This window comes from Chelonia mydas, chromosome 1, assembly GCF_015237465.2.
Source record: "Chelonia mydas isolate rCheMyd1 chromosome 1, rCheMyd1.pri.v2, whole genome shotgun sequence".
Taxonomy (NCBI): Eukaryota; Metazoa; Chordata; order Testudines; family Cheloniidae; genus Chelonia; species Chelonia mydas.
Window position 1 is genome coordinate 331,182,288 of NC_057849.1, and position 17,241 is coordinate 331,199,528.

General features: G+C 43.3%; 1 protein-coding gene across 3 annotated transcripts in view; it reads left to right on the forward strand.

Moving 5' to 3' along the window:
* The window catches only part of GRM3 (glutamate metabotropic receptor 3), a 146,522-nt gene that overhangs the window by 91,988 nt on the left and 37,293 nt on the right, over positions 1–17,241 (forward strand). For all 3 annotated transcript variants that reach the window (XM_037889265.2, XM_043552550.1, XM_043552545.1), the window contains exons 2-3: positions 2,505–3,108; positions 16,018–16,873. In XM_037889265.2, coding sequence (XP_037745193.1) covers positions 2,611–3,108; positions 16,018–16,873 — 1,354 coding nt within the window. In that variant the 5' untranslated portion in view covers positions 2,505–2,610. The remainder of the gene's footprint in view (positions 1–2,504; positions 3,109–16,017; positions 16,874–17,241) is intronic.

Genomic DNA, 17,241 nt, shown 5'->3' on the forward strand with positions numbered 1-17,241 from the left:
TAAGCAGTGGTCTCAGCAGCCTCGCTCAGCTCCCATTTAGCTACATAAATAAGTAGCCAGATTTTCAGAAGTGTTCAGTTCGTTGGGGATGGAGCTCTTTTGAAAACTTGCCTATAAACTGTGGGCGCTGCGGAGTGCAGAGTTCTTTTGAAAATCTGCTTTTTATGTAGGTGTGAAAATGGGAGCTAAGCTCTTTTCAAAATCTGGCCCCCCAGCAGAGGAAGTGAGCCATTGAAAACCTGGCCCTTAAGCTCTGTGCCTCAATTTCCCCACCTATAAAATGGGGATAACAGTCCTCATGGGGCTGTTGTGGAGATAAATACATTAAATGTTTGTCGTGGCCCTAAGATACCAGGATGATATAGGCCAAACAAATGCACAGAATAGATAATGCATAGGAAATCTCAGAGCACGTTATAGTCCAGAGAACAGATTACTACCATGAACTATGGAAGCGGATCTGATTGAATTATAAGCTGCCAATAATTTATCTGACAATTTTGTCCAATAAATTATTTGCAAACAAATATTTTTCATTATCTGAAGCACTCTGAAGATGGTTGAATAGTATTGGGCAAATAATTTGTTCGACTGAATTTGATGTTGAATTATTTGTGAATATATTTCTTTTGTTATTCCTACCAGCTTTCCCCGAGTAGATGTTAACTTGAGAGGTTCTTTTCCTGCATTGATTAAAAAACCATATGGCTGATTGCCTATGGTTAAGGGTGAAACTGTTTGTTTGCAGCTGACATATCATTTACCGGCGAATGGAGAACTCGGCTGAAATGGGCTGCGGTTCAGGCTATATAGACATCATTATGGCTATAAAGAAGTATGTTTAAATGTGTAGCTGGCTTGCTACTGACTTATGATATAAAGATGCTGGAGTAAATATAAATAAAATTCTGTCCTTTGCCAGAATCTGATAGAGCAATATAGAAACTCCCCCAGGATAAACAGCTGCATCGGAATAAGCTTGTTCATCCATCTTTCAGTGTTAAATTTGAATTATCTCTTTAAATTTCTTAGCGCTCTGTTTTAAATAATGCTAAGTGTTTCCAAATTATACACAGCCCTGCAAGTCTAATCATAATAAATTTTGTTTTAAGGAAAAGGTAAGTACGGTAATGAAATATTAAAGTGCTCTACTTAAATATTACCATGTTTGATTTTTTAAGGACTTGGAGTTCAAGGTGGCCACATTAGTCCATGCTGTAAAGAGACACTATCAAGGAGTTTACAGGCAAATATATATATAGTCATGAGACTGTTGTAGCATAACATGGTGAGATCTAAAGGTTTGATCCTGCAATCACAGCAAAATGCCCATTGACTTCAATGGGAGTAGAATCAGCCCAAATATATACATGCTTGGATTTCTGTTCTACCCTTGACCCATGCACTGAACTATGATTAACATTAAAGTGAGCACGTTCAGCCCTAGGCATTTTTCTGCCTTGGGCAAACTTCAATATGTGTATCCTTTCTGTTCTAGCTCATCTTCTTTGCTTTTACCTTTTCCTTGAGTTATTTTCTTGCAAGGTTTTTAACTTTAAAGACAAATGATCAGGTGTTTAAGGCACTAGACCATGATTCACGAGATTTGGGTTCAGTTTCCAGTTCTGTCACAGACTCACTGCATGTCCTTGGGCAAGTTTTTTAATCTCCCTGAGCCTCAGTTCCCCCATCTTTAAAATTGGGTTAATAATATTTCTTTTCTCCCATCCTTTGTTTATCTTGCCCAGGAAGGGGAGCCACAGCCTCCCTCCCACAATGTCTCCCTACCTCAAGCCAGGCAGAAGGTGGTAGGGATGTACCTCCCCTTCCCATGGAGGGTGGGGCAGCTGGAGTTCAGCCTGGCACTTTGGAAGAAAAGGTCCTCTGCTGAGCAGAGCAACAACTAAATACCCAGCACCGGCAGGCCCAGCTGGCAGCAAGGGAGAATTCTGAAGCTGTGGGAGGGGCAAGTGGGATCCAGTGGGTGGAGCTAGCTTGAACCAGGAAGGGAGGATATAACCTAGGGGAGGTTGACAAGTGCAGTGAGACACAGAGGAAGCTGCAGCCTGAATGGAGGGTGGAAGGAAACATAAGGGCAATACGACTCTCAGAGTAGGGGAGACAGCAGAAGAGTGTTGAGTGTGAGAGAGAGCTAGATATGAGGGGAATCTGCTTTATTTATTCTTCATCTCCTGTCCTAACTTGTTGCTTAACAGCACTCAGCAACATTCCACATTTGGCTCGTTTCACCCCAGAGTTGGTTGTTTTTCTATGGAACTTTGTGTATAGTTGCTGTGTAAAATTTGTTCAGCTTGTGAAGCAATTATGGATCCTTTGGGATGAAAGGCACGATGCACATGTAAGCTGATCTTATTTCTCATTGCCGGAGCTTTCCATTTTCCCAAACCATGTCCTTTTAACACTGCTCTGAATGTTTTATTGATGAAAAGAACATAATAACTGATGTCTCCTTTTGCCTTTTCTAATTCCTTTTGTCTATTTAGGGGCTTGATGGAAAGTCTTGTTGGCTTGTTCGTCCCTTGCTTGTGGGACAGCACTTCACATTTAGCAATGGGTCAAGAGGACTAAGGGGCACGTCTACTTCTGCCCATGCTTCTTAAAGCTGCCAAAACAGGACCAATGAAGATGTTCACCAGGCTGCAGGTGCTTGCCCTGGCTTTGCTCTCCAAGGGAGTTTTCCTTTCCCTAAGTGACCATAACTTTTTAAGAAAGGAAATTAAGATAGAAGGAGACTTAGTCTTAGGTGGTTTATTCCCAATTAATGAAAAAGGCACCGGGACAGAAGAATGTGGGAGAATCAATGAAGACCGAGGCATCCAGCGCTTGGAGGCTATGTTGTTTGCCATTGATGAAATCAACAGAGACAATTACTTGCTCCCAGGAATTAAGCTTGGAGTTCATATTTTGGACACATGTTCGAGGGATACATATGCTTTAGAACAGTCTCTGGAGTTTGTCAGAGCATCTTTGACGAAAGTGGATGAAGCGGAGTATATGTGTCCCGATGGATCTTACGCCATTCAAGAAAACATTCCATTACTCATTGCAGGTGTCATAGGTGGTTCTTACAGCAGTGTCTCCATACAGGTAAGACATTTCAAAACGTACACCCTCCGGAGAGAACTATTCATCTTGAGCTTCCCTGAAAGAAAAACCTACTAAATACGGTACAGATCATGGGTCAAATTTGTTCCTAGAGCCAATGAATTTACACCAAGGATGAACCTAAACCAAATTGATTTAAAAAAAAAATCTGCTATAACTTAAATATGGGTAGGCTGGACATTTCCTTTAGCAATAGTAGAACCTGTGGGACTTTGTGATTTTGAAAAAATTAGATAATATATTGTAAGCTTTGACTTTCCCAGAACTTTTTTGAATATCAGGATTTTTTTTAAATCTCAATTCACACCATTGTTTTCACATGGAAATTTAACACCACCATATATATTTCTGAGTAAATGGAAGTCTTTGTCGTGCAAATAGTAAAGATGATTTTTAAAGTAATTCTTGCCCTAGGCCGACCAAAGAATAAATAAAATAAAATATCATGTAACAGCCCAAAACTTGCATTACACCAGAACCAAAGGGAACTTGACCTCCAGACATTAGAGTTTTGCATTAAGGGCCTGATCTAAAACCGACTTAAGCCAACAGAAGTTTTTCCACTGTCGTCAATGCTCATTGGATGAGATCTTATATCTAGAAGCCACAATTTTAATGGGTTCTAAATTTGCTGTGATTTCTTTATGTCTTTGTATTGTTCGTGATAAGAATGTGTTTAACTCTCTGCTGTGTATGAATGGGGAAGGTGTCTGAAGAGGTGCCTATAAGGCTAAGTGCTATAAGAAGTCTGACTACAGCTGATTAGGTTTTAGCTTAATTAGAGAAGAGACCCTGACTTTTTGTTTTGTACATCAAGCGAATGCAAAGAACAAATATTTTCCTCCATTTTTTTACAGAGATTCTGCCTGCTCCTCTACCTATCTAGTATGTCTACCGCACCCATTGCCACAGTGTCAGGGTGCTGAGACTTCCAAGCTTCTTCCAAAACGTTCATCTCTTGCCTCAGAATGCAATTCCCGTCACTATAAAAATCCTCTTGCATCTTTGGGGGAGGCTGATCTATTTTCAGTTCTTCTCTGCTGAACCAAAATCTACCCCCCTTATTCACAAAGGAGCCGTGTTTTACTCCTCAAACAGTCCCATCTAAACAGAAGGGACAACCTGTCAATAAGGTGCTACACACTGGATTATATCAGTATCAAACAGGATAAAATCCTGCCCTGTGCTACTGGCGGAGAAAGAAGTCATAGGGACCTTCATCTGCCCCTTGCAGAAACAGGACAGGATTTCAGCTAGTGCTAACTTCAACTAGCACTAAGGTGAGGGACTGACTGTCACCCTAGCCAGCACACCAAGGCTCCACTGGCTTGGGAGGACAGCCAGGTCCCTATGCTAACATCACAGAGTTATCATGAGTTCAGAATGGCCACTAAGAGAGAATACAGCCTCCTCTTTTTGGCCCAGACTGTGGCCTGTTCGGCATGCTCACGCAGGAGAGTTATGGGGGGAGGAGCAGGCTCTGGAAAGCTGCTACCCCCTCCCGCGTAAGGCGTGGGTTGAGCTTTGACTCTACCCTACAATGTACCAGACAGCCATGCCAGGGGATGTATTCTGTGCCAGATACAGGGTTGGTGCAGGGCACGTTCCTCCCCACCAGAGCAGGGGGGAAACCAGGAAGCAGCTTGTGACTCCAGAGTCCTGGGCTGTACCGTTGGTGGTTCTGCCCAATACACAGGCCTCGACAGTTTAACTCTAAAGGAAGAGTAAGCACATCCTTATGTGCATGTCCTGCCAGCATTCCTAGGACATCCTGCTGTGTGCTATCTGGATGGCTCTAGGACCTACTACCCTGCCCACATCATTCCACCTCTTTGCCCCCAGCCTCTGGTACCTGCGAGGGCAGGATTAGGTCCTGTGCCTTATGAGGCACATGGGAAAGAGCGTGCATCGCAATGATTATGCTAACAGCTGTGTCAGCCTCCCTGAGCTTTGGTTATGGATGATGAAACAGCAGTAAGCTTACTAATAATTGATACTCTATCGCTTCCGTTCACCCAGCAGCACCTCCTGATTCTTGGGACACTCCCATTGACATCAGTAGGAATGGACAAGCCAAGAGTTCAAGGAGTCTGAGTGCAGATGTCAAGAATTTCCAACATAGGAGCCTAAGGTTAAATACCTGAATCCATATCTAAGCATCTCACTAAAGAGGCCTGATCTTTAGGGGTGCCGCTCCCATTGGCTTCTGTGGGAGTTGTGGGCACTCAGCGCCTTGAAAATCAGGCCTTGTTAATTACTGGATGGGCCTGCATGTCAGAGGGGCTGAGAACTCACAGGTCCCATGACTTCAGTTAGAAACGGAGGCATTCCGACTTAGAAAATCAGGCCCACCGTGTTGCTAAATATGGATTGAAGTGTCTGACTTTAAGCAATTCATGTTTGACCTCAAAGAATTAAGCAGCTGCAGATCCACACCACACTTTCTCTGGGAAAGCCACAACGTAATCTATGCTGAGCCCTTCCGACAGGAAAACATTTCTGTTTTTTGTGTCTTGTGAATTTGCTGTTGTATTTCTGAACCTCCGCCTTAGATTTCTGTCTGGACAGCTGCCTGCCCAATCACTTCATGGTGCTCCCACTGTCAGATTTCTGCTTTTTTCATTATTCTTCCACTCAGGAAAGATAATTCTTTGGTAAGCCAGAAATAAGCATATGTCCCTCAGAGCCAGTGTACACAACAGAGACTTTTTGCAGATAGCAGAAACTACAAGAGAATGTGAAATGCTTACTTTCTTGGTCAGACTTAATTATCATTAATGAAAACTGGGATAATTAGTCTTCGGATGCTGTGTATAAATTAGCAATGAGCCCAATCTACACACAGCCTGATCCTGGAAAGCCCTTGCCCAGGAGGTTAATATTTCATTACTCATGAGAGCACTCCCATTGCTGTCTATGGAACTACTTGCATAAGTAAAGTTATTTGCATGATTTTAGGTTTGCAGTCGGGCCCAGAGTTTCATTCAGATTTGGAGATGGATTCTCCAAAGTTCAGGGACATTCACATCAGGGTTTGGTTGGTTCCTAGCTCTAGTTTAAATGAGACAGTCATCCTGGTCTCAGCTAATCTACAGCAGGATTTTTGGACATATTGTTAATGTAGTGATCATTAAAGAGTCTATGATAAGTTCCGTTTTAAGTGGGAGGGGGAAAAAGGGGAGCCCGATTTCCGTATGTGGGCACTGTAACACCATGTCCAAATGCCATGTTTAGACACTCAGGTGAGCACTTACAGGAATTTACACGTGTAAGTAGTGATTCATGTGTCCAGATACTGGACTTGTATGTCCAGATTCACAACCACTTTTGAAAACTGGACCGACCTGCTGTCTTTAATGTAGGAATGAGATCCATTCACCCTACCACCAAGGTTTCTTTCTTAGGAGTATAAAGACATCGATTTAAGTGGACTATATGCTGTACATTCCCACATCAGAAAGTAGGTATTTCCACAACGATATAGAACTCGGTCCTACCAGAAAATGCCTCCACGTTTCAGATCCATAACATTCCCTGGGATACAACCATGAAAGTTATTTCTGAATTAAGCCCTTCCTTAGTGGCAGAACAATGTCAGAGCAGCCTCTCTACGCTGCCTTCATCTCAGGGCGCAGAACTTTTTGCTAGGCCCAGTACAGCTGCTACATGTAGCAACCAGGCTTTGGAGAATGATTAGGGGCATATCACTGAGCCTGTTAAGACCCCCCACATCCACACCTAGGGACAGGGTCTTCCCTTACTGAATAAATGACTGTTATAATTCTGGGAGGGAAATTGAGAGAGAGATAGTTGTGATAAGGAGGTGTTCTCTCCTTGACTGACAGATCGCTTCAACCACGCATGTCTGCCAGGGACAGTGGGGAAAGGGGACATATGGCCTGAAAACTTATCCCCTTCGCAAACAAACAAAAAATCTACAGCCATACAATCAGAGACCATAAAGAATATGTGACCAGCGTAACCAATAAAAACAGCATGAATTACAGATTCTCAATATTTACAAAGAACCATTTGCAAAAAATCCCATAGCACTACTTAGCACTCAGCCTAGAAGGGTCAGTGACAAAAAAATTGCTTCTTCTACTTCCCCTTTGCTAGGAAGCTTGATTGGTTCCTCCAAGGTCTAAAGCCATAAACCAGAGCTTTCACCGCCTCCTGGCTGGGTCACTAGCTCATTTTAAAGGTGGCAGCATTGCAGAGACGACAGCTCAATCAAATCAGTATCTTAGATGTCTGTATACTAATGCGAGAAGTATGGGGAATAAGCAGGAAGAACTCAAAATGCTAGTAAATAAACACAACTATGACATAGTTGGCATCACGGAGACTTGGTGGAATAATACACATGACTGGAATATTGGTATAGAAGGGTACAGCTTGCTCAGGAAGGACAGGCAGGGAAAAAAGGGAGAAGGTGTTGCCTTGTATATTAAAAAGGTATACACTTGGACTGAGATTGAGATGGAAATAGGAGACAGACTTGTTGAAAGTCTCTGGGTAAGGACAAAAGGGGTAAAAAACAAGGGTGATGTCATGGTAGGGGTCTACTACAGACCACCAAACCAGGAAGAAGAGGTGGATGAGGCTTTTTTTAGACAACTAACAAAATCATCCAAAGCACAGGACTTGGTGGTGATGGGGGACTTCAACTACTCAGACATCTGTTGGGAAAATAACACAGCAGGGCAGAGATTATCCAACAAGTTCTTGAAATGTATTGGGTGAAAGTGATCATGAAATGGTAGAGTTCACGATTATAAGGAATGATAGGAGGGAGAACAGCAAAATAAAGACAGTGGATTTCAAGAAGGCAGACTTTATAAAACTCAGGGAGTTGGTAGGTAAAATCCCATGGAAAGCAAGTCTAAGGGGAAAAACAATTGAAGACAGTTTTTCAAAGAGACATTATTAAGGGCACAAGAGCAAACTATCCCACTGCGTAGGAAAGATAGGAAATCTGGCAAGAGACCACCCTGGCTTAGCCAGGAGATTGTCAATAATCTAAAACTCAAAAAAGAGTCCTAAAAAGTGGAAACTCGGTCAAATTACAAAGGATGAATGTAAACAAATAACACAAGTATGTAGGGACAAAACTGGAAAAGCCAAGGCACAAAATGAGATCAAACTAGCTAGGGACATAAAAGGAAACAAGAAAACATTCTACAAATACATTAGAAGCAAGAGGCAGACCAAGGACTAAGTAGACCCGTTACTCAATGAGGGGGGAAAGACAATAACAGAAAATGTGGAAATGGCAGAGGTGCTTAATGACTTCTTTGTTTCGGTTTTCACCAAGAAGGTTGGTGACAATTGGACATCTAACATAGTGAATGCCAGTGAAAATGAGGTAGGATAAGAGTCTAAACTAGGGAAAGAACAAGTTAAAAATTACTTAGACAAGTTAGATGCCTTCAAATCACCAGGGCCTGAATAAATGCATCCTAGAATACTCAAGGAGCTGACTGAGAAGATGTCTGAGCCATTACCAATTACCTTTGAAAAGTCATGGAAGACGGGAGATATTCCAGAAGACTGGAAAAGGGCAAATAGAGTGCCAATCTATAAAAAGGGAAATAAGGACAACCCGGGGAATTACAGACCAGTCAGCTTAACTTCTGTACCTGGAAAAATAATGGAGCAAATAATTAAGCAATCAGTTTGCAAACACCTAGAAAATAATAAGGAGATACATAACAGTCAGCATGAATCTGTCAAGAACAAATTGTGTCAAACCAATCTGATAGCTTTCCTTGACAGGATAACAAGTCTTGTGGATGCGGGGGAAGCAGTAGATGTTGTATATCTTGACTTTAGTAAGGCTTTTCATGCGGTCTCACATGATCTTCTCATAAACAAACTAGGGAAATACAACCTAGATGGAGCTACTATAAGGTGGGTGCATAACTGGTTGGAAAATCGTTCCCAGAGAGTAGTTATCAGTGATTCACAGTCATTCTGGAAGGGCATAAAGAGTGGGATCCCACAGGGATTGGTTCTGGGTCCGGTTCTGTTCAATATCTTCATCAATGATTTAGATAATGGCATAGGGAGTACACTTATAAAGTTTGTGGACGATACCAAGCTCAGAGGCGTTACAAGTGCTTTGGAGGATAGGTTTAAAATTCAAAATGGTCTGGACAAACTGGAGAAATGGTCTGAAGTAAATAGAATGAAATTCAATAAGGACAAATACAAAGTACTCCACTTAGGAAAGAACAATCAGTTGCACACATACAAAATGGGAAATGACGGCCTAGGAATGAGTACTGCGGAAAGGGATCTGGGGGTCATAGTGGATCACAAGCTAAATATGAGTCAACAATGTAACACTGTTGCAAAAAAAACCAAACATCATTCTGGGATGTATTAGCAGGAGTATTGTAAGCAAGATATGAGAAGTAATTCTTCTGCTCTACTCTGCGCTGATTAGGCCTCAACTGGAGTATTGTGTCCAGTTCTGGGTGCTACATTTCAGGAAAGATGTGGACAAATTGAAGAAAGTCCAGAGAAGAGCAACAAAAATGATTCAAGGTCTAGAAAACATGACTTATGAGGGAAGGTTGAAATAATTGGGTTTGTTTAGTCTGAAGAAAAGAAGAGTGAGAGGGGACATGATAACAGTTTTGAAGTACATAAAAAGTTGTTACACGGAGGAGGGAGAAAAATTGTTCGTCTTAACCCCTGAGGACAGGAGAAGAAGCAATGGGCTTATATTGCAGCAAGGGTGGTTGAGGTTGGACATTTGGAAAAACTTCCTAACTGTCAGAGTGTTTAAGCACTCTAGGGAGATTGTGGAATCTCCATCATTGGAGATTTTTAAGAGCAAGTTGGACAAACACCCATCAGGGATGGTCTAGAATGATAATACTTAGTCCTGCCTTGAGTGCAGGGGAATGGACCAGATGACCTCTGGAGGTCCCTTCCAGTTCTATGATTCTACAATTCTATGATTCATATAGACTGTGGCAGCCCACATCAGCAATGGGTCTGGCTGCTGTGAGCAGTTGGGGCTGGCAGGAAATGAAGATTATTGTTATCCGCTGGAAAATAGGCAGGATGTAATTACAATAGATACACAGATGATAAGAATTACAAAACTGTAATTTAGCCATGAAAATGAAATTAACAATTTACAAAAAAGCACCGTAGAGCTTTAATGACCACATGTGATCTCAGTTCTGTGGATCATCCAAAAATCAGTACCTTCAATAGTGTGGTATTGGGGACTGTAGCTTTAAGGGCTGAGCTTCCCAGACAGACTAGGCAGGGCACTATGAAGCTATTGTTGTTATGCTCAGCCAGTTGGAACCAGACACAGAAAAAAGCAGTGAGTAATCCCTGAATACCACAAAGAGCACAGTACCCATAACACCAAGGTACTGCTTATGTACGTAGCTATCATGATTATGGGAGCATTAAATATGCAGGGATCAGTTTCCCAAACTGTGGCCTACGGACAGCTGATGCCTGGCTCCTCCTCCTTGTTTCTAAATTATATATTTTTTAAGCTAAAAAGGATCAGATTTCCAAAGGTCCCTAGGGCAGTTGGACACCCAGCTCCCAGTGGATTTGCCTAACTACCTTTGGCTCCTTTGCAAATCACAGCCTAAATGATTTCCTAGCAGTGCTTTTCCAGATAAGCATTTGCTGCAGTTGTCACTGGGGAATTATATGATTGTGAATCGGAAGGGAGGTGGTGCATGCAGTCATGAATGGGAGGCCAGGTGATCTGCAGTTCCATGAATGAGGAGAGATAACCAAGAGACAATCAGTCTATTAAGATTTGACCTGCGCTTTGAGTGGGCTTGGAAGGATTCAATTTTTACTGGTAAATGTCAATCAGGGTCAATTTCACCGTACAAACACAAACTGAAGGAAAAAATATGTCCATCAATAGTAATCGAAATGTACAGATACACACAGTAAGACAAATATCGCATGAGAAATTATTAGCGTTTGATTTAAAGCTACTTACTTTGCATATTGTGACAGATGATGTTACCAGTTTGTGTATTAATGGTGATCAAGCCGTAACTTTTTGAATCTCAGTGTGTGCTGTCATTGCACCATTACTGTCTGATCTGCCCCGATTTCTGACCCCCCTCCATAATTTCCCACAACAGGGAAAATTTAAATCAATAAAAAAAAATGAAAATGCTTAAAATAAGCATTGATATTATCTGTTGAAATGATAAAAGAATAAAAATCAAATTCTGCCAGACCTGAGATGAACAAGATAGGGCCACCCTGGCATAACTCACACACCCTCCGTCTGGCACACTGGCCCCCTGCAGTGAGCCACAGACAGAGACTGATGATACACCCCTGACTAACAGAAGCGATTCGTTTAGCTCATGCAGGAGAGCCTCATGCTTTAAGATCCAGAAGTCCCAGAATCAGTCCCTGCTGCCCGCAACCACAGAGGGGCATCATGTTCCAGATATGGTGCACATTAGGCAGAGGCAGACTGCTGACTCCCAGAGAAGGGTCTCCCCTGCTAAATTGCTCACACAAACATCTAGGTTTCCCTTGAAGGTCTCTTATTGATGTGCTGACAGCTTACAAGAACTGACACCATCACTGGCTGAGGTTAAATGGCTGCAGGCTGCATATGCAAAGACTCACTGTGTTATCACAGGGACAAAAAATTCTGGTTAGAGACAATCCTGCTCCTCCATTACATATTTTCTCTCCCGGCTTCCTCCCGCTTTTTATTTCATTGTATGAATTACTAGGGATATTTGTATACAAATAAGTTATTTGGGCCTGATTTATCTTTCAGGTGCACCTCTATATCCATTGCTTTCAGGTACACCTCTATCTCCATTGAAGGCAATTGTGTAAACATGGGACAAATGAGATCAAAATCAGGCTGTTTGTTCTGAAGGGACCCTTCATTCCTGGTGTACATTTCCTAGGTGATGTCATAATGCTGTTTAAGACATTGCCTATCTAGAGGGCTATAATGGCCACTAGTGAATATGTAGCTAGATGTTTACAGCTTAATTTCTAAGACTTCTGGCAGAAGAAAATGCTAAATAAAGGCATTTTGCTTTGTTTGTGGGTTTGCTTTTTCTTAATTATTCCCTATTGGCAGGAATGTTGTTAGATGGCATACATTAATGGAAAACAATAAGCAACTTAAACAATGTTATAGATATCTAGTTACAGCTGATTGCTCCTTCATTCCTCTGAGTAGCTCATATGCTGTACATGAGGATGGGACTTCTAAGTAACTAAACAGCTTCTGTTTCTGAGTATTTGATACTGAAGTTATAGTTAAATGGTTAAATTGGAACAGCAACATTAGTGCATTGTAGTTATGCTCTCAGGACGAGATCCTCTAGTCCAGGTGAGCTGTGCGCAGCGCAGGACTCAAACGTATGAGAGAAGATAACCCTAAGCCACCTTTCTATCTTAGAAAGAAGTACATCCAATGAAGTGAGCTGTAGCTCACGAAAGCTTATGCTCTAATAAATTTGTTCGTCTCTAAGGTGCCACAAGTCCTCCTTTTCTTTTTACGGATACAGACTAACACAGCTGCTACTCTGAAACCTTTCTATCTTAGGTACTTGTAGATCCCCCATGACTGTGGATCTGAGTGTCTCACAGTCTTCAATGTACACACCTGTGAAGTACTATTTTCCCTATGGTTACTGATGGGGAACTGAGGCACAGCTTCAGACTGCACTGCAGATATGCCTGCATGTGTTTTCCAGCTTGAGCAGACATACCAACACAAGGAGCCCCTCCCGGCACCTTCACTGCACTGTGGTGTGTAACGGACACTGTTTCAGAGTGAAAGAGTGGGACTGATTACTTTAAAACAGGCAATTTTTGCCAAGCATATGCATTTCAACGCAAGGCAGTTATGGAAATGGCTCAAAGACTCTGAAAGGAACTGGGGTCTCGGTTGTCATTAGACTGACGAATGACAGACTTCCATTTACACATAACAAGCAGAATAGATAGATAGATAGATAGATAGAGAAAGGGCATACAGCTAGGCCAGCTTTTTCAAACCTAAAGTTAGATTCCTAAATCCATATTGTGACATTCTGTTGGGGTTACCTGAGGAGCCTGGGGTGAATTACTACCCCCTGCATACAGCGGGAGGCTGCCCTGTCTGTGTCCCACTGTGTCCCAGCCGCTGGCTACTGGCAACACAGGCTCCCAGCTCCACGAGCCCCACTCTTTTCCCATGTAAGATAGCAATTGAAACAACCCACTTTGTTACACTCAAGTGCCCAATCCCCTGTCTTCTGGGTGCCCACAATGTACACTGATCCTCTGCCTCTGAGGAACCAGTGCAACCCACCTGCTGGTTTATTTAACAGAGCTTGAGATAAAGATTCAAATAAAAGGTTTTGGAAACATAAGATTACAAGTAAATGAAAAACATAAAACACAATCTATAGCCTGTACTTATTAACAAAGTACTGTGACTAAGTTCCTCCTCTGCCTTGGAGGGTCCTGCGCTTATTGGCAGATTTGCTCACTTCAGAGGTTCACGGCAGCCCTCAGTTTGGCCACTTTCATGGCTCAAATCTGCCATTCACTCAGTTAGCCTCATCACTGGCCAGCATGGGGAAAAGGAAGAAGAACAATCCGCGCAGTCTCTGCTGATCCACCTAATGGATCGGGGAACAGGCCAGAGACCTTCCCTTCTGGTGGAACCCACAGTCCAGGTCAACTCCTCGGGTATCAAGTAGGGAGTTGGGGGGATGGAGGAATGGGGGGAACCTGGGCCTGCCCTCTACTCTGGGTTCCAGCCCAGGGCCCTGTGGATTGCAGCTGTCTACAGTGGCTCCTGTAACAGCTGCGTGACAGTTACAACTCCCTGGGCTACTTCCCCTTGGCCTCCTCCCAACACCTTCTTTATTCTCACCATAGGACCTTCCTCCTGATGTCTGATAATGCTTGTACTTCTCAGTCTTCTAGTAGTACACCTTCTCACTCTCAGCTTCTTGCACCTCTTGCTCCCAGCTCCTCACACTCACACACTACAAATGGAAGTGAGCTCCTTTTAAAACCGAGGTGCCCTGATTAGCCTGCCTGTCTTAATTGATTCTAGCAGCTTCTTGATTGGCTGCAGGTGTTCTGATCAGCGGGTCTGCCTTAATTGTTTCCAGAAAGTTCCTAATTGTTCTGGAACCTTCCCTGTTACCCTACCCAGGGAAAAGGGACCTACTTAACCTGGGGCTAATATATCTGCCTTCTTTCACACTCCTGTAGCCATCTGGCCTGACCCTATCACAGTACTTTCCTGTCTAATAAGGTATTTCTCACTCAACTATTAGTTCTTCCAGTGCTTGTCCAGCCCACAAAGTTGGGATCCACTGTTCATGAGCCAAGCGCATGCACGCACACACACCCTGACACAGAGCCTCCTCTTGTAATGGATAACCACTTGGGCCAATCTTCTGCTCTTACGCAATCCTAGGCTATTGTCTCTTAGCCTCCCCCACCCCCCGCTTTGAAAACTCTCTTGGGGTTCCTTTGTCTTTGTGAATCGCCACTCTGCATCTAGTCCAGACAGTAAACGCAGGCTGTCTCTGTGGTAGCACATGAATTAAACCTCAGTCTACAAAGTCCTAGAGGACAACCTTAATCGCAACACTAGCCATCCTTCTTGTTACAACTATCCTTCCTCTAAATTTCTCAGAAGTCCACCGCACTAGAAATCTCTTGACGGTGGACTGTGGTCAGACGACAACTTGGGGTCAAAATCTGAAGTGACTTGGTTGTGCCATTTATTGATTTATATTTAATAGGTATGGTTTGTTTTAGGAAAATTCTTCTAACATTTTTATTGAGCCATATTCCAAGACTGGCTATACTAGAAACTTTAAATTTGGTTTATTCAAGATTACTAGCACACGGTGGAAACAGATCTACCCCCTTTCAGTCACATGAGATCCACTGCAACTGACCAGCAAGACATGGCAGCAAAGAAGAACATATCTTTCCTCTTCTCCTTCCAGATTCAGCCCAAGAGCAACACTGTCTCATAGCTACCCGTACAATCTGGATAGATTATTCGAAACACATTTATGTGTAATAACTGCCCGCTAGCAAGGGAAATGGCAGTGTGTAAAAAAGCAGTACATTGCACAGCATAAATCTCCCAGCAGGTGCAATTAGGGATTATTAATATTATTTATTATGTATATAGCACTGTATAGTAGGAGAGCCATGCCAAACAAATAACAGGTCACCGCCCTGGGGGGAGCACTGGCTAGAACAATACAGAACAAAGAGCACAATACAGTAAAGAAAGGGAAAGGGTGGGAGGGCGTCACTGCAGCTGGAGCGTGTCACCGAACAGATGGGGCTTCAGGAGTTTCTTTGGAGGAGGAGGCTTCGTATACATTAATTTGGAGGCTGCTCCGAGCATACTGGGATATTCAGTCACGTGCCTAATTAGGCCCTTGAAAAACTGAATCACACTGTGCAGGGGCAGGACACTCCAGTCCCACCAGTATAAATTCCAAGGTTGGATATGCTCCAACCAAACAATGGTCCTGGTGGCACTGGGTTGAATTCTCTTCTGGTGTAGATGGGCACCGCTCTACTGAAGCCAATGGAGCCAGCCCATATGCAGCAGCAGTGACTACAGCCCATTATGCCTCCAGAAGGACTTGGGGCAAGTGAATGGGGCAGCAGGACTTTTGCTACATCAGGCTCCCCCCAGTGCATTGCTGCCACTAGAGATAGGGACAGGAGTGGACCTGTAGCCTCTGCTAGACACCCCGTCTCCTCCAGGGCACCGCACACTGGAACAGCCATTGTTTGGCGCTTCATAGGTATGTTTGGTTCAAATTCATAATTACCACCCAGTAAAATGTGTCTTTTCCCTCTTCCCTCCAGGTTGCAAATTTGCTGAGGCTATTCCAGATCCCCCAGATCAGCTATGCTTCCACCAGCGCCAAGCTGAGTGACAAGTCCCGCTATGATTATTTCGCAAGGACGGTCCCCCCCGACTTCTATCAAGCAAAAGCAATGGCCGAGATCTTACGGTTCTTCAACTGGACCTACGTATCAACGGTAGCCTCAGAAGGAGACTACGGAGAGACAGGGATTGAAGCCTTTGAACAGGAGGCTCGCCTCCGGAACATCTGCATTGCCACCTCAGAGAAGGTTGGCAGGTCCAACATCAGGAAGTCCTATGATAGCGTAATCAGAGAGCTGCTCCAGAAACCCAACGCAAGAGTGGTCGTGCTCTTCATGAGAAGCGATGACTCTCGGGAGCTCATTGCTGCCGCTAACCGATTCAACGTTTCCTTTACGTGGGTCGCCAGTGATGGGTGGGGGGCCCAGGAGAGCGTTGTCAAGGGCAACGAGCATGTAGCTTATGGAGCAATAACCCTGGAACTTGCTTCCCACCCAGTTAAAGAGTTTGACCGGTACTTCCAAAGCCTCAATCCTTATAATAATCATCGCAATCCCTGGTTCAGGGACTTTTGGGAGCAAAAATTCCAGTGCAGTCTCCAGAACAGAAAACCACACAGAAAAGCTTGTGACAAACACTTAAATATCAACAGTTCCAATTACGAGCAGGAATCCAAGATCATGTTTGTGGTGAATGCTGTGTACGCGATGGCCCACGCCTTGCACAAAATGCAACGGACACTGTGCCCCAACACTACCAAACTGTGCGATGCCATGAAACTTCTGGATGGCAAGAAGCTGTATAAAGATTACCTACTGAAAGTTAACTTCACAGGTAAAAGAGAGCTATTGTTTGTGGCATGCAGTGTGTGATGTTTGCTAATGAGATTGGAAAAGTTAAATACCTTTATTATTCTTATATTATTTATCACTTATATGATAAGGATCAGGGCCCCTTTGTGGTAGGTGCGAGAGTAAAGAAACACTCTTTACATTAGTCCCTGCTGCAATAAGATACTTACATACAGGCATAACACTGAGCATGTGAGAAGTCCAGTTGATTATGCACGTTGTTAAGGACATCACTGAAGCCGAGCTCTACAGATCTTGCCATTTAAATTGCTTACAAAATGCAAAAACCTCGGTGATGCTAACGTAAGGAGGTGGCAGAAGGTGGATAATGTGATAATGATACACGCACAT